The 17,476-nt window shown below is 43.9% G+C and overlaps 2 protein-coding genes across 8 annotated transcripts in view; both read right to left on the bottom strand.

The window, feature by feature from the left end:
- Positions 1–3,848: 3,848 nt before the first annotated feature.
- Positions 3,849–7,534, bottom strand: C3H1orf115 (chromosome 3 C1orf115 homolog). Its single transcript, XM_027453114.3, has 2 exons — positions 7,146–7,534; positions 3,849–5,389 (listed from the first exon to the last, which is right to left on the bottom strand). The coding sequence occupies exons 1-2, from the start codon at positions 7,419–7,421 to the stop codon at positions 5,270–5,272; spliced, it is 396 nt and encodes a 131-aa protein (XP_027308915.1). The 5' UTR covers positions 7,422–7,534; the 3' UTR covers positions 3,849–5,269.
- Positions 7,535–10,562: 3,028 nt separating this feature from the next.
- MARK1 (microtubule affinity regulating kinase 1) overlaps positions 10,563–17,476 on the bottom strand; it is a 56,990-nt gene continuing 50,076 nt past the window's right edge. For 5 of the 7 annotated variants that reach the window (XM_038176178.2, XM_038176179.2, XM_038176180.2 and 2 more), the window contains 2 exons: positions 14,788–14,832; positions 10,563–12,681 (listed from right to left, as the gene is read on the bottom strand). In XM_038176178.2, coding sequence (XP_038032106.1) covers positions 12,327–12,681; positions 14,788–14,832 — 400 coding nt within the window. In that variant the 3' untranslated portion in view covers positions 10,563–12,326. The remainder of the gene's footprint in view (positions 12,682–14,787; positions 14,833–17,476) is intronic. The other 2 variants (XM_038176182.2, XM_038176183.2) reach the window with 1 other exon arrangement.

Here is a 17,476-nt window from a genome sequence, read left to right as displayed (position 1 = left end):
AGAAAAAAAATTTCCAAAGCTCTCCATGTACAGGTAACTGCAGCAGCTTTGCACAGATTTTAAGACCAGTCTTACCTCATAAGAGGACAGGGGCTTGGGATGCAAAGAAAAGAGGCGGCTGACAAAACCTGCCCCCCTGCCAGTCCCACAGAAGGGTGGAGGACAGAAAGGCCATTCACCCCTGCAGTGAACCTTGGCTTGTGGCTGGCAAAGTCCTGGGAGCACCCGAGTGAGGTGGTGCTGTGTGGTACAGCTTTCCCTGGTCACGGCACTTCAAAAGCAGGCTGTGCCAGAGCACTTCCTCACTGCTAGCGTTGCGGGACAAAGGACAATAGCTGTTAGGCCTCTGCCATTTCCTCAGAACCTATGGTAAGCTGAAGCAGTAATTAAATGCTCTGGCAAAAAACAGCAGAAATGAGCTTTGTTCTGCTCCGTGACTCACTGAGCAGCGCTGGGGATTTTCATTTTACAAGCGACCTGCTGGGCTGTCGGGAAGTGGAGTCCATTTCTGAGAGAAACTTGGGAGAGGTGGGTGCTCCTTGCCACTCCTGTATATATATATCCAACTTCCTGAACTTATTTATGTTGCCGTGCATTATAAAACATGGTGGAAGGGGTGGAAATGTGAAGGGAACCAGATAGCACCATACCATACCCCTGAAAATCTACACCTGTTTGGTGCAGCAATGGGTAGAGTTGCAAAGCAAGGGCCTGAAGATAGGCATGCACTTCATCCAGCTCCAAAGTCAAAGCAAATCTTCCCCAGTGCCACCATGTCCCACCTTTCTCTATGAGAGGGTCCAACACCCACTTTGAGAGGCTAAAAGGATCTTGGAGAACAAGGCTGAGGGCAACCCCCGTTAATAAAATAGCCTGCCTATGCCCAAAAGCTCCCTGGTGAGACAGGTTTTCTGGGTTCTGCTGTTGGAGCTGGGCTGGTGAAGGGAGTAGCAAGCCCTCAGGCCTCAGCTTGGCTTCACAAATGCACTGCACCCACTGAGCAGTGAATTACTGATTAAGCAGCACTGATAAGCAGCAGTAATTGGTAGCCTCAGTGAGACAGAGTTCACTTTGAGGAAGAAAATAGTCTTGCATGAATCACCATGCTTTATTGCCACAGCTTACTTTTTCTTTCTCTTTCTTTCTCTTCAGTGTACCCTCAGTAAGTTTACAGACAATACCAAGTTGTGGGGAAGTATCAATCTGCCAGAGGGTAGGAAGGCCCTTCGGACAGACCTGGACAGGATGGGTCAAGGGGCAGAGGCCAATGGGATGAGGTTCCACATGGCCAAGTGCCGGGTCCTGCACTTTGGCCACAACAACCCCATAAAGTGCTACAGGCTTGGGGCAGAGTGGCTGGAAAGCTGTGCAGAGGAAAAGGATCTGGAGGTGCTGATTGATGCTTACCTCAACATGAGCCGGCAGTGTGCCCAGGTGGCCAAGGAGGCCAACGGCATCCTGGTTGTGTCAGGGATGGTGCAGCCAGGAGCAGGGAGGTGATCGCCCCCCCGTGCTCTGCTCTGGTGAGGCCGCACCTCGAGTGCTGTGTTCAGCTTTGGGCCCCTCACTACAAGGACGTTGAGGCCCTGCAGCATGTCCAGAGAAGGGCTATGAAGCTGGTGAAGGGCCTGGAGCACAAGGCCTGTGAGGAGCAGCTGAGGGAACTGGGGTTGTTTAGTCTGGAGAAGAGGAGGCTCAGGGGAGACCTCATTGCTCTCTACAGCTGCCTGAAAGGAAGGTGTGGGGAGCTGGGGGTCGGCTTCTTCTCACAGGTAACCAGTGACAGGACTAGAGGGAATGGCCTCAAGTTGCACCAGGGGAGGTTCAGGTTGGGAATGAGGAGACATTTCTCCTCAGAAAGAGCAGTCAGGCACTGGCACAGGTTGCTCAGGGAGGTGGTGGAGTCACAGTCCCTGGGGGTGTTCAAGGAAAGGTTGGACGTGGTGCTTAGGGACATGGTTTGGTGGGTGACATTTGTGGTAAGGGGATTATTGGACCAGATGACCCTGGAGGGCTTTTCCAACCTTAATGATTCTCTAATTCTGTGATTCTCTTTCTTCATTTTTGGTCTATTTTAGAGACAGTGTTCTGCAGGTGGCTCACCAATATGCACCAAGTTTTTCTTTCCTCAGGCTCACTACTTTTACCTATCATTCTGGGCCTGCATGGATGGCAACAAAACTATTCCCTTAAAGTTGCACCATGTGAGCAGAGGCCATACGTCAGCAGAAAAAAGTCAGTGGTAAGCTCTGTGCTGAGCAATTTATGAGCTAAAGTTCATGTTTACCTTTGTGGAAAGTCCCTGCCCTGAAAGGGTTGGACCCTGCATGGGGCAGTGAGGGAGGGTTCTTTCTGTGTAGAGGACACATGGAGCACTGCACTTAGCTGGGGAACTCCGGCACAAGGACAGGGACCTGTTGGAGTGAGTCCAGAGGAGGGCCACAAAGTGCTGGAGCACCTCTCCTATGAAGACAAGCTGAGTTGGGGCTGCTCAGCCTGAAGAAGGCTCCAGGGAGACCTTATAACGGCGTTCCAGTATCTGAAGGGGGCCTGCAGAAAAGCTGCGGAGGGACTCGTGCCAGGGAGTATAGCGATAGGACAAGGGGGAATGGCTTTAAGCTGAGAGGGGGGATTTAGATTAGGTACTAGGAAGAAAATCTCTGTTCAGAGGGTGGTGAGGCACTGGCACAGGCTGCCCAGAGAAGCTGTGGATGCCCCATCACTGGAGGTGTTCAAGGCCAGGCTGGATGGGGCTTCGGGCAGCCCAGTCTAGTAGAAAGTATCCATGCCCATGGCAGGGGGGGTGGAACTAGATGATCTTTAAGGTCCCTTCCACCCCAAACCATTCTGTCGTTCTATGATTCTATAATGACACGTGGACAAATAGGTGGGCATGCACTTTACAAAGAAAATGGAGATGCATCCTGGATGTATGGGTGCATCCAGAGAGTTGCAAACAGCTCAGTGTTCAGGTGGAGACCAGTGATGAGTGGTGTCCCTCAGGGCTCTGTGATGGGACTGATGCTGTTTAGTATCTTTATTAATGTCATGGACAGTAGGATCAAGTGCACTCTCAGCAAGTTTGCTGATGACACCAAACTGGATACTATAGCAAAAGGATGCCATCCAGAGGGACCTTGTCAGGCTGGAGAGATATTAGATATTAGGATGAAAATCTTTATTCAGAAGGGGGGTAAGGTGCTGGAACAGGTTGTCCAGAGAAGCTGTGGATGCCCCATCCCTGGAGGTGCTCAAGGCCAGGCTGGATGGGCCTCTGAGCAACTTGGTCTGGTGGGAGGTGTCCCTGCCCATGGCAGGGGGTTGGAATTATGGGATCTTTAAGGCTCCTTACAACTCAAAGCATTCTGTGATCCCTCCAACATTGCTTTATTCATAAAATATGAATCAGATATATATTTTTTAAAGACCACTACAAAACATATAGTGGTATAACAAAATTTAAAATTAATCCCCAAACATGCTGACTGTTGTGACCTGTGGGTTTTAGGACTGCTCTGTTCCCAGTGCAGAATACAGAGCAGTTATCCATACCCTCTGGCACACTGGTGGGGCAGATCAAAGGCACAGGTCTGCCCACACAGGGAAGCTCAAGAAAGTTGCAACTAGAAGCCACCACTGTCCTCTACAGTCAGCTTTCTATACCTTGTCTTTCCTGAGCGTTTGTTTCCTCATAGCCTGGACTCCAGCCCTGTCCCCCTAGGAGAGGGCTGAGGCCACAGGCAGAACAATGCAGGGAAGTTTACACGGCAGCTTCCCCTCTCTGCTCGGGCCACGGCTGAGAAGCTCCTCACTTGTGTGCACGCTTATGTGCCTAGTTAATCACAGCACAAGGATCACATACTTTTATTTACAGTCCAGTTAGAAAAGAACACTGAAAAAATACTTCTTTTCCATCCTTCTTTTCCAAATCCATTCCATTTGCTACATTTAAAAGAAATACAGTCCAGTGTGCTAAGACATGCAGTTCCCCTCCATTCAGAAAAGACAAAGAAATCAACCGAGCAGCATTTGTTTCCAGAACATCTCAATTCCTTGATTACAAAACTATCAAGACTACAAAGATCTATAATACAGAGAAAGTGCTAGCGGGGAAATCATTTACTGCTACCATGAAAGACCGATGTGGGAGGGAATAAAAAAAAAAAAAAAAAAACAATTCACAGAATCCTGAAGGCCCTTAAAAACACTTGTTCCTGTTTCATCAACAGGAGATTTATATCCCTCGGGGTGTGACATGGAAGCTGCTCCATTCAGCACTGACATTCTCTGGCTACAACTTCCACATATGGAAACGGAGCCAGCAGGTTACTTGGCCCCACTCTTGTACAAAACACGCTGCCCTAAACGGCACGTGTAGTTTTTTCAGATGCAGCTTGTGATTTTTTTTTTTCCCCTCCCAATGAACACCACAGAGCTAGGTGTTCTTAAAGCCTCAGTTTCTAGACTCAGGTACATTAGATATAAACCATGTCTAAAAAACAGTATGTGTATTTCACAGCAGCAGAGGGAAGTTTTAACATATTAATCACAGTGAACCTCTAATGCCCCAAAATCAGAAGACAAACACACCTTGTTTCCTTTCTGGATTTTTACAGCAGTGCTAAGACTTAAGGGCTCACGATTGCCAGTGTTTGAGATGAACAACAGTGATGCAGCAAAGCTCACCATGTCTCAGATCACAGCCCATTTATATCCATGTATATCTTTACATATACTCAATTTTAACCATCTCAGAAAAAGACACAAGAAGCCAAAGGCTACCTCTTACTGATCCTTCATTACCTGTTTCCTCCACAGCTTTGACTGTCAGACTCAACTCTTATGTTGAGATTCAACTCAGCTCCCCCTGTCAAACTCAACTCTCATGCACCTCCCAACCACCACCCTCACCCTCTACTTCCCTTCACTTCTCTGTCCCTCATCTACCTGCTTTTCCATCCATCCTCGGCTCCTTTTCACACGTAACTTTAGACAACCAGTGCATGTCTGTCACCACTCTTCAGCTCAGTTAATCCACAATTACTTCCGTGTCCTTGCATTTCTTTGACCCCATCCGATTTTAAAGGTTGAAAAGCACAGGAGATTTTTGCAGGAAAGAGCACCGGGTCCAGGGAATTGGGCTGCAGGAGGGGGTCGGGGCTGTGCATGTCCAAGAGGTTTCTCAGATATGGTCTTGGATGATGATTTAATCCTAAAAAAGCCAAAACAGCTGCAGTCTTCTGGAAAAGGCTCGTGCTCACCCTGTGCTCTAGCGGACGAGCGATGCCACCTGCACGCCCACCCCGAAGGGAGCAGAGTAGGCTGCTGCCAGTCCTTGCAAGCCGACCACCAAGTAGCGACATCCTTTCTGCAGGGCTTTGCCGACGTTCTGCAGGGAGAGGTGCGGGAACAGAGGGGGAAAAAAAAGGACAGGTAATGGAAAATAGCTTGCCATAAAATTGTTGCAACAGCCTCCTTCACACAGTGTCCCCAACCCCAAAATAGACTTCTCTCACAGCTGATGAGGGCTTCAGCATGGAGCAATGTTTTACCATCTATTTTTACATATAAATACACACCCACAGAGCAGAGCGGATGCAGACTCCGCAGGAAGTAAGGCTTTTATGTGGATTTCTATTCAGGAATATAAAAAGTTTAAGTTCCTACCTAGTATGTGTGTCCCACAAACACATGCCCTGAGTAACTTTGTGTGCTTTAAGTTACAAAAAATATGTCAAAATAAGAATGTTTTGACCCACCTTCACCTCTGTGTTTAAAAAGTCACATGTGCCTGAGAGAAAACTTGCAACAGATTATTAAAACTATAAACCTGATTAATTTAAGTTTCACTTTCAATGGTTTTTACTCATGACTGGGGAATTAATACAAGGTGAGTCAGTTTGGGGAAAAATCCAATCTAACTGTTAGTCAGTTCCACTTTGTGGTTGCCTGGGACTAGATCAGAATTGCCTCTTGTAACCTGAAAAACACTGCAATGGGAGATATATTTTCACACATCATGAAATCAGTGAAATCCACTCAGTATCTATTATGTGCCCAAGATTTCTTGAAGCTTGTACAACGGTACTGACACAGGAAAGCCTTCCGCAATGCCAAATGCCATTGTATTTGCATCTCTGGAAACTTACTGGGAGTCAAGACAGCAAAATGGAGGGGACTGGAGGAGGAGACGTGGGGCCATTCCTGTCTCCACCCGCCCCTGCCCCGCTGTGTCGCACCGCAGGCTCCTTTCCTCCTTCCCACACCGCACACAACTGACTTACCCCGGCCTCACCCGCGCTTACACAACTTGTTCTTTCCTGGCAAAGCTAAGCCCTGCAAACCCTCTCGGCGAGGCTGGAGCCTGGGCAGTACAGAGGCAGCACCCCAGAGCTGCCGTGTGCCCTGAGCACTTTTACCAGCTCCTTCACACCAGAGCACCGCAGCACGGCCGCACGCTCCCAAAGCCCCTCTGCGGGAACCAGACGTGTGCTGTGAGCCCTCCCAAGCTAAGGCTGCTTCTCGAAGCGTGCTTCCTGCGACTGGGAAGCCAAACTCGGAGCAGCAAATCCATCACCAGAGGCTGAAGTAAGCGGTTCCCATCCGTCCCCGCTCCGTGAAGCTGAAATACTTGCAGGGCAGCTCGCAGCTATGCTGCCGTCTGTGAAGTCTGAGGAGACTCAGAGCTACGTAACTTTGCCAAGCTGACTGGAGTGCTTTGGATGCCTCACTTCACAAGCATATCTTTAACAAAATCATGTTGGTTTTTTAAAGAACGGGGCAGAAAGCCTGTTGTCGGATGGACGTCTGCACTCGCTCAGGTGGGAAATGATCCCAGACACCAGGACAGGACCTCCCTGCGCACACTGAAACTATTTGCTGCTACAACTGCACAAGTCGTAGAAGTATTCAAGTAACACGAACAAGGGAAAATAACCAAATTAATAATCAAAACAAGCTCTTCTGATCAGCCCTTTCCTAACCACAGCCTGCGGAGCGGAGGCTGCGGGGCCGCCGGCCGCCCTTCCACGCAGGAAGGCAGCAACAACCCTGACCAAACGGCGGCCGGGAGACGGCAACACCTCGCGTTTTTTGGGCTTGGATTTGCCCTCCCCCGGCCCCCAGGCTCCCCCCGCCGCCCTCACCTTGCCGTACTTCTTCAGCCGCTTGCTGTAGGGCCGCTTCCCCGCGGGGGCCGGCGGCCGCAGGGGCTGGTAGGCGTCGGGCAGGAGGGCGAAGCGCACCGTCCTGCCGCCCGCCCCGGCCAGCTCCGCGTCCCGCTCCGGGTCCCGCTGCGGGTCCCGCGGGGGCCCCGCTGCCACCCCCGCCGGCTCCTCGTCCTCCTCCGGGCCGCTCAGGATGCGGACCCGGTCATCGCCGGGCCCCCGCCGGGAGAAGCGGCCCCGCGCCCCCACCGTCATGGTGCTGCCGCCGCCGCCGCGCAGGTGTGGCCCGAGGCGGCCGCTGCCCCTCCCGGGGCGGGACCCGGCCCAGGACCCGGCCCCGGCCCCGTGTCGGTGCCACCAGGGCCCGTGGTGAGGCCACCTCGCTCCCCGCAGGGCTTGCAGCCAGGTGCCGGGGTTGTGTGTGTGCCCGGACAGCCCCGGCGCTGCGGGCAGTGAGGCACAGCGGCTGCACAGCTTCCCTCCCGAGTGCCAGCTTCAGCAGCCTTCGCGTGGCAGAGAGCCTGAAACTTGGCCACCGCATGCTTCGATACAGCACTTTAGCGTTTAATGTGCTTCTGGGCATCCTGACGTGGCTTGAGGGATGAAGTAAGGTTTGATGCTGGAGTGCCAGCGCTGAGAAATAAAATATCAAAAACACAGAAGCAGCTGTTGAACGGGATCTGTCGTCTTGCTAACCTCAAGCTGCCTTGAAAATTCTCCAGGGAAGAACAAACAAATAAAAAAAGCATTGAATATATTCCTGGGGATTTTAAAAGTGTTTGCATTTAATTATTATTATTTATAGACCTGTTACTGAGCAAAGATAGCAAAAGATCACCTGCTTTCTCGAGAGGGGAAGGCCCTTCCACACATTTGCAACCACCACGTTTGTTTCATTATCCTGAATTCAGGCATCAAAAGCTCAGAGAACGATCACCTCTCAATGAGGATGCGCTGTCTCAGGTTGCTTGGCAGCAGAGGAAACCCAACAGCATGTTCTCCAAGATCAGGAGCTCCAAGGCACCTCTTGGGTGTAGGCCACTGGGTATCCAGTCTCCCATCCAACAGCTCCTAGGGTTTCATTGTAACTAGGTGGTGTTACTGATGGCACTTAGTTCTCAAGCATTATTTTTTGTCCACAGAAGCAGGAGTCCTTTAATGGACCTGCAGAAATTTTAAAGTTTTCAACTGGGCTGCATGAAAAAGGACATATGCAGTTTGAAAGTATCTGCATGCCTTACATCAAGAAAGCAAGCAAAAAAGCAACCCCAAAACAGAAGAGTGGAACCACACTGTAGTCTAACTGCTCAAATCCCCATATTCTCCCCAAACCAAACCTGCCCCCCAAAACACAAGTACAATCAAAGACATCTGAGGAGCTGAGAGATCCCTATCCCCTCTGTGGTGGAGTGGCTCTTACCCCAGCTCAGCTGTGGTCCAAGATTAACTGATATCACACCACCCTTCTATCACCAGTGGGCAACAGCCATAACAGGTGAGTACAAACAGGGGCTCCCCGATCTCACTTTGCAGCCAGGGGCCTGGGAAATACCAGAACCGTACATTCTGGAAGGTAGGGGAATGGCGCAGTTGGAGGAAAATAGCAAAATTGCCTTATCTGAACCATGGCCAGGATGGAAAAGTACTGACCAACAATCGTCTTGTGGTCCTATAAATAGTGGTGCTAAGCAAAGAGCCCCTTGAGCTCTCCAGGGATCACAGTAGGCTGTGACCCTCGGTCTCCCCCTGAGCTGGGATGCCTCTCAGGGTATATTTCATGAGGATCAGGATCATCCGCTGACAAACACGGAAGAAGAAGGGTGAGGAATTCACCAGAATGTGAGGGAAGCCGGAAGTGTGTAACCAAATTTTGAACCCCCCCCTCAATACCCTCCAGTAAGTCTCATGTGAACCTTGCCATTCTCCCATCTTTAACTAAGTTACTTTCAATTGTAACTTATGTTGAATCATTGTGTTAAATTGACTAATGATTAAGCCTAATCTAATCTTGTGATTTACCATAAAATATTAATAAATTGCCGGTAAATGAAAGTTGTGTGTGCATTATCTACTCGTGACACCCTCCTAGGTCTGCAGAACAAGGTGGCATTTAACATCCAGATTTCTCAAGTTAAAGCCGTGCTGATAAAAGGCCACACTGATCCTCTCTCCCAGGAAAGTCAAGCTACATTTCAGATCCCGGTGGTCTTAGCCCCCCTCCCACACCCAAAGAATAACTCATGTAGTATCTACATAACAGAGCAGCTGTTGAGGGGCTCAAAAATCAAACACTGAGGACACAATATGCAGTGCCTTACTGATTTCCACACTTAAATACACACTGCTTGCCAATAAAATCAGCAGTTCTGATAATTTTCTTCCTTGGACCTTTGCATCTTATTCCTGCCAGTAACAGGACAAGCTGAATGACACGTCTGGGTGCAGCACAGTCACAACTTCTGCACTCAGATTGTGCCCTTGCTGAGGAATTTCGTGACAAAATGCTGTAGAGAACAAAACTTGGCTCACGACCAAAGTAGTAACTTCCAACAAGGCACAAAAAAAAAGATGGTATTTAACGGGATTTGGGAATCAGCACAATTTCATGCTGCTGGCAGTTGCTGGCAATAACACTATTTGCAAAACTGTCCCTTTCCATACAGAAATATTAAATTGGCAGTGGGATGCTGTAAGCGTTTCATGGGAGAGCAGAACTAAGATTTGTAATCCCTGTCCTCTTGAAGTGCTACCTGTATTGTAAGGAACATCAGCCCATCTCCTGTTACATGAAGCGATGAACACCAGTAACAATCTGGGGCCAAGTCAGCCCGGTGAAAACACAGCCTGCAAAGCAGGAAGCTGTCGTAAGCACTTAATCTACCGTCTCAGAGTATGACCTACATTTTTTTTTCACTGAACCTTCTGAAAAGGCAGAGGGTTTTGTTTCATTACTAAGTTCAGACATGATCTCTGATTCATTTCATGGTTATACCCTAGTGGTGTATTTTCAAGGATAAATGAACATTTGCGGGTCAACTGAGCAGATACATAAACCCTTCCTGAGACCGACTTCTGATGAATTTCTGGAAAGGCTCCCAGACATCCCTTTCTAAGCAGCAGTAAGCCACTGACATTTCCAGGAGACTGCAGAAGCACAGAACTGAGGCAATGCTAATCCTGAATTACCATGGAGGGTAGGAAGTCTGAGCTCGGTAGGAAGCCCTGAGGCTCGGGCTCACCTCCTCCATCACGTCAGGCGCTAATACCATGGAGGGTAGGCAGTCTTCACACTAAAACGCTCGCAGACATAATGCACACCTGCAATCAGAAACCTTTAGACTACACTGGCTAACTGCAGTAAATATTGCACTTTTATAAAGGGCCAACACCAAGTACTTTAGTATGAGAACTGTTCAAGTAAGTTTTAATAGAGTGCACCAGTGAATCAAGATGACTTGCATTGGATTTTGTTTCAATGAACATCAGATAAAAAAAAAAAAGGGGGCTACAGTTCTTTCTTTCCAAACATCACCCTTTTTCTAAGGCAACAATACACGTCCATTTCAGAACATAACTGTTACAGAGGAAAGCTACATCACAGTACAGCATGTAAAGTCCATCTCGGTCAAGAAGCCATTACTGAATGGCACACTTACTACACTTACAGCCTTCTAACTTAGGGTTACAGAGTTTACCACAGTTTTTTTTTAATTTTTATTTTTTAAAGTGACAATTTCTTAATGAACTTTCTATTCTTCACAAGAGTGTGCAGATGGGGCCCATATGTTGATATTACAGTAATTACGACATTAAATAACATTGCACAACCAACCTCTATGGTTAATTCAGTACAAAATAACAAGTATTAAAATGTACCAGTACTAGTGGTTTTACATAGTTTATAATCGTTAATTATGAAGGAAAAAAATGTGGTTTTTTTTTTCTTTTCTGTAGGCAAATGCCTAATTACAAAGCTGCACATTACAGGCATAATGATGTGGAATAAATACAAGAAATCTGGTAAAATATTAAACACAAACAGGTTACATGGGAACAAACTGTACAACCACAAAAGCATAAATCAACAATTTATCATTATAAACAATGTATGTTTAGCTGTAAAATATTATGTGGAATTGCATGTACTCTTTGGGGGCACATATTCCAAAAGCCAAGCTAATTCCTGAGGTGGTATTATTAACTTATACAATTGGTCAACATTTCAGATTATCTTGTGCTATTAAACAGTCCCAATATTAATATACTTCCATAAAATGGAATTTATAGTATTCTGAAGGCAGCAAACGAGTGATATTTTACACCATGATATTCAAATGAAATAATTACGGTTCTGCATTTTGGTGCTACATTTGTTAATGGGCCATGGGAGTAAGCACTGTAATTTGCAGACAGAACATCACTTATGCCTGGTTTCTGTTCCCCCAGAGCTCTGAGCTGGCCCAAGGCAAACCAAAGTTTTTAAACTGTAAGTGCCAACACTGTAAACGTCTGTATTTTTCAACTAAACACTGTCCAATAACAAGGATAAGAGCCAAAGATAAGCAGGAACAGTCTTGTGTAGAACAAAAGCCGATTTATTCATCGACTTTTGGTTCAAATCACGAACAATCTTTAAATAATTAAAAATGGTCATGCTACAGTTGTGAAAACTATTTTTGTGCATTTGACTCAGGACACAAGTTTGTTTTTTTGTTTTCTTTTTTTGTTGTTTTCTTTTTAAAAAAACAAACGCATGATAAAGGTAAGACTTATAAAACCACCAAAAATGTAAATGATAGAGAAGAACTTTTCCAACTCAAAGCATCAAACATACATTTCTGTGCAGAAATCTAGACAACTATACAAGATCTGAATTTAAGCAGTCATCTTTTTATTATACAACTCTATGAACATAAAATGAACAGAATGCTCTATATACTTACCTGTACATGTGAACATAACTTCTTCAGCTACAGTTTTTTAATATAGGTCATACTGGATTTAACTTTACAATTCTGAATAACTATGTATAACCTTATTGCAATAAGGGCAATTTCTACATGGGGAGTTTCACAGGCCAATCACATTAGGCGTAACCAGTACATTCAAAGTGTAGATCATGTATGAATCTTCCCTGATCCCAGAAAATTTAGTTTCTCTTTACAGCTTAAGCTCGTTTGCTATCTTGGATGCAATGTTCTTAAATGCAATAGAAGTCCCAGATATTCTCTTGAAACGAACTCCATTGAGTGACAATCGTGGCAGTTTGCAGACCTCCATCTCCCACTGAACAAGGCTATCTTGTCGTGCATCACCATGAACGCAGAAGAGCAAGAACCTCTCTTTTTGTTCATAATCACAGTTATTAGCATCTAACACTTTCCGAATCTCTCTCATCATATCGTTCGGGTCCATAGAACTAGTGGTCTTCATACTCCACGTGAACCGCAAGGAACGTGGCTTCGAATCTTTGCTATCCTCCTTCTCCCTGTCTTTTGGCTCTCCAGAAACACTCCTGGAAGAAGTGACATATAGAACAGTCAAAAGTGAAAGCAGTACAACCAAGAGAAAGAAGAGAAAAACAGTTCTTGAACAGGGGTTTCTAAACTGCAACTGACACACCACTACACTAGTCACATGCAAGCTAATCCAAAGCATTAAATGGGTACTATTGGAAGAGTTGTGCACCATCTCCTGCACTCAAGTGCAATTTGGCACAGCACTGGGAGCTGCTGCCAGCACTGGTTCAGCTACCAGTGGTGGCACGCGAGCAAATGGCACACATACGAGTTTGGAAACCCCTGCTCTAAAGCATTCTGATGACAACATATGTAATGATAACTGCAGACAAACATTACTCCATACTGCTCCAAAGAAAGTGGAATCTATGTAAAGCATGACTGAAGTTCTGCTGATTTCATGATCTGCAGCATGCCATACACCAACAAAACTGAAGTTGAGGGACACAATCCTGAGGCATAAATCATACTGTAAAAGCAGCAGAGGAAATAACCCCACCCTGCAATTCACAAGTCTTCACTTAATTTCCCCTCACCTTTTTTCACTCTTCCCCCTTTTCTCATTTGTCTATTTTTGACCTCTCTCTGGTTCAGAAACCTTATTATGATGTGCTTTATTTCAACTGATGAAGCAGAATTTTGTGCTTCACCACAAACACACTTTGCTTGTCACCGAGATACCCAGCCAACAGCTTTTTTTTTTTTTTTCCCAACCCCCGCAGAAGGAACAGTGTCTTATAGACAGTTTTTTAGCTGATAAAATGACTTGGACAAAATTCCAAGTACGTAACTCCCAGTAAGTGTTCTTGCAATAACACTTCCTTACCATTGTAAAAAGTATTTTGAGAAACAGCACTAATTATTTTAGAGTTTCAAGTTATTCTACAGCCAACTATTTCTGTTCTTGTCCCAGGTATTTCAGATGCCTGATGCCTCCCCATCCATCACTGGGAAAAGTGAGGGGGGAAAGGTGCTGCTCTCATTTTGTCTATAAGCTGTTGCTATTCAGAGAGGAGCCAAAATAAACATTTTTAATTTAACTTTCATCGTGAACCCCTGAGAACCACATCAACACTATGGGATAGAGCATGATAGGGATAGGATCTCAAACAACTTTTAGCCCAAAACAGACAATGTAGGATGAGAAAAAGTAGAGGAAGCTAGAGAATGAAAGCAAGAACTGAAAGCAACTTCACACTTAATTTTATTTCAACATTTGATTGATCTCTTTTCCCTTTCCATTTCAAGACTATACAGCTAGTAGACTTTAATGGAGGTAAAACATGCTGGGCATTAAATAATGTATCCCATTAATAATCTGCTTTTATTTTTTTAAATAAACATTTACTGGCTCTGTTTTGAAAATTAAGTCAATGACTTTGCGTACTTGACCAGTTTAGAATGCAAACTGCAATGCCTGTTCTTCAGATAGCATAAAAAGAAAAGGTTATGCACTATGCTAAGCACACCAAAAATGCAGAATAAAATGCTGAAAGATGGCAAAGGAGCAGATATATTGGAAAATGAGCATATGAAGGAATCACCTACAGATTTGTGTTAGGCAGTTGCCATACAAATTCAATGTTTAGCAATCACCACCCTTTTTTGTCTGAATGTCACTTAGTTTCTCAGTGCAAAGTGGCATTCATTTCTCAGGCACTGTAGGATCTTTACTTCTGGCAACCAGCAGCTTTAGTAATAAACAAAATATGTAACTACAGTAAAAATTTAATATACACATATATACAAACACACACAAATTATACTATGTTTTCTACTGAAACCAGAAGTAAACACCATGAAATATTTATAAGCCAAAGCATGATTTTAAGTGCCTAAATAATTAGTTTACTCTTACAGGGGGCATTATTATTCAAAAGAATATACTTAAATTAGGTTTAATATTAAAGTACTTTGCAAAAAAGCAAGAATGATGGGTAAAGGCCCTCACCAAAATCCCTCCCACCCCAATCCATAACATTTTTAAAATGCAAATTACTTGAGTTCTATTCTATTTTACATCCTGATTTAAAATCTTTAAGAAATCACTTAAAGCTTGATGCAAAAGATCTAGGAGCGAAGTATTAATAGTGGCTCCTCACCTTGAGGTGTCAGTTCTGCCACTGGCTTCGCCTTCACTTGGATCCCTCAAAACAAAGTTAAGGTTGAGATTCAATGATAAAGGTGAAAAATAAAAAGTTAAGAATAACCTACATCTAGTACAATGTTAAATAGCTACTGAACAAAAAAAAAAATCAGCATAATAATGTCAAGCCTAATACTGTTTAATAGTATTTTTCACATCTGTAATTTTAATTTCCCTTTATGATACCTTCACCTCTTTCAGCTCTGACATGTAATAGTTAATATTTTAATTTTCTTTTTTTTTTTTTTAAACTTGTGGTAAAATTAACATGTTGTTCTCAACCTACTGCAGACAGAGCAATTGCCACACGTAAGTCCAGCAAGCACGAACAGCAGTCAGCCAGGGTGGTCCAGGGGGGCTCCGCTCTGTACCCTTTTGAGCCAGGCTTTTCAGTCCCGAAACCACTTAGGTGCATGCCCACGCTTAAATAGACTCACATCATTAAAGATAAGGCATGCCTAAGAGTTTGCAAGACCAAATGTTTGGGGCCCAGTTCAGAAAGGTTACTTCAACATCTGCTCAACTTTAAGCACATCAGCTGTTATACTGATTTCAGTAGGATTACTGGTGAGCTGTAAGTTAAACATATCTTTTCCATCTTGTTGAATTACAGGTTGTACTTTATAAAGGAACTACTTTGTATTGTGCCTTTTTAGTCTGGAGCAGCTTGAAAAACATTCACAGGCTGTACAAGCAACCTAGGTACGCTCCTAATGCTGCAGTGCAAACATTTTGAGAACACAATTATAATTAGCTAATTAATTTAATACCTTCAAAACAAATACCTTAGGAACTAACATCAGAGAAGTATCATTTGTTATAAAACACTGATACAAAATATTTTCAATATCCATTAAACATCCCCATTATGCATTTATTTTACATACTTACCAGAAAACATATTCACATTTGTCAAAAAATAAAGTAAAAAAAATATTTCATGACACCTTCTAATCAAAATATGCTTTAAATCATTATTTCCTAAACAGTACAGATGTTAAAGGCATGCAAGTTACGTGATGCCAACTGAAAGAACAAAACCTCCACGTATGTAATCCCAGACATTGTAAGTCTCAAACAGCAAATTTAAAAACAAAGCAAAATACTGAGGCCTTCACTATAAGCAAACATATTTGTCATTTGACATATTTAGCAGTAGCACACCAGTAAATTGCATAGAGTTCTATAGAACAGATTGTTTCAATTAAAAAACACAATTTATCATATGCTAATTTTATGCTAATTTTAAATATGCAGTTTACAATAATATTGCAATGTTGCAGTTTAACGTAATGACTGTGTTAATCCTTCCATCCCTCTTCAAAAAAAAAAATTAAGATTCTATTCTTCATAAGAAAGCAATGAGCTCGAACATAAAAACCAGCCTCTGCTCATGAAACTGATGAGTTACTTATCAGAAAATACATTTCTTCATATTTGGAAATCTACAACTGATAACACAGTTAAGTAACTTCACTGTATCTTTCATAGAACAGACCCTCTCCCCACAACTATGTGAGTGCTGGAGATACCAACAGTGGAGAATCATAGTTCTGTATCTTCAGGTTTCTGAAACAAGAAAATTATTCACATACTTTTTTTTTTCTTTTTTTTTTTTTTTGGGGGGGGGGGGAGGGGAGAGGGGGAGTGTCATCGTAGGAGGTATTACTTCAGATGTAATTGACATGATTTCTGCAGACCTGGTTAAGTTACTTTTACAAGGAACATCTCTGCATTCCTAGCTTTTGCTCTTCTTTTTTTCTCTGTGTAACATCACCTTAAGCAATTCATGTTCTTGTACGTATGGATTTGCAACTACAAGCTTAAACTAGCTTTGAATTTATCCTTCTTTTATGCACAAACTAGAGAATTCAGTACATAACAGTATGATTCTGCAAAGAAAATAGATGCTTCCAAAACACAATTCTGTTGCAAAACTGACAGCAGAGCAGTAAGGACACATCCATGAATAGGCTTAAGAATTACAGGTAAACTGCTGTCACAGGAAAACTAAAAATTAAATCTTCTTTTGGGAAAGCTATTATGACTGCTAAGTGAACAGTCACTTGAAATCAAACAGTGTATTTAAAAATCTTCCCCAACACCTCTCCTCATGTTATTATTACTGTCAGCATCATCACTGGAATGAATGTGGTTCCAGGAGCCTCCACTGCATGTGTCCTTTCTCTTCTTTCAGAATCCTGAACTTAGTTTCGAAGACTTCTTATTGCATCACAGTAACATGATATGAGAGGCTGCGTGATACTGAAATATTAGTATTTCCAGATATCCAGATTTCTGCCCACTTCTAAGCTTCTCATTTATTCACAGAAATGTAATTCCCTGAAATAATTTGTAAACACTAAATCCCTCTAAGCACAGCAATAAAGTCATTGCAAATACAGCCCTTGCAGCAAACTGCACCCAGACTCACTAGTTAATCATTAAAAGTAAAATATCATTAACATTAATGACTCATTTTTAAGTCACTGCTTTCAGTATTTAAGTTCATTTCATTTTAACTTAACAGTAGCATCTTTTATCTATAAAGCATGAAGAAAAAAAACATTTGAGAAGCATTCTCTTGCTCTTTTAATATAAAGGAACAGGAGAATAGCTGGTCAAACATGAATGGTAACTGTAGA

Source organism: Anas platyrhynchos, chromosome 3, assembly GCF_047663525.1.
Source record: "Anas platyrhynchos isolate ZD024472 breed Pekin duck chromosome 3, IASCAAS_PekinDuck_T2T, whole genome shotgun sequence".
Taxonomy (NCBI): domain Eukaryota; kingdom Metazoa; phylum Chordata; class Aves; order Anseriformes; family Anatidae; genus Anas; species Anas platyrhynchos.
Note: the sequence above shows the minus strand (reverse complement) of the source record. Positions and strands in the feature narration are given on the sequence as shown.

Coding starts and splice junctions, on each gene's coding strand:
- C3H1orf115 (XM_027453114.3), bottom strand. CDS start 7,421: ATGACGGTGGGGGCGCGGGGCCGCTTCTCCCGGCGGGGGCCCGGCGAT. Junction 5,390..7,145: donor GGCTGAAGAAGTACGGCAAG/GTGAGGGCGGCG, acceptor CTCTCCCTGCAG/AACGTCGGCAAAGCCCTGCA.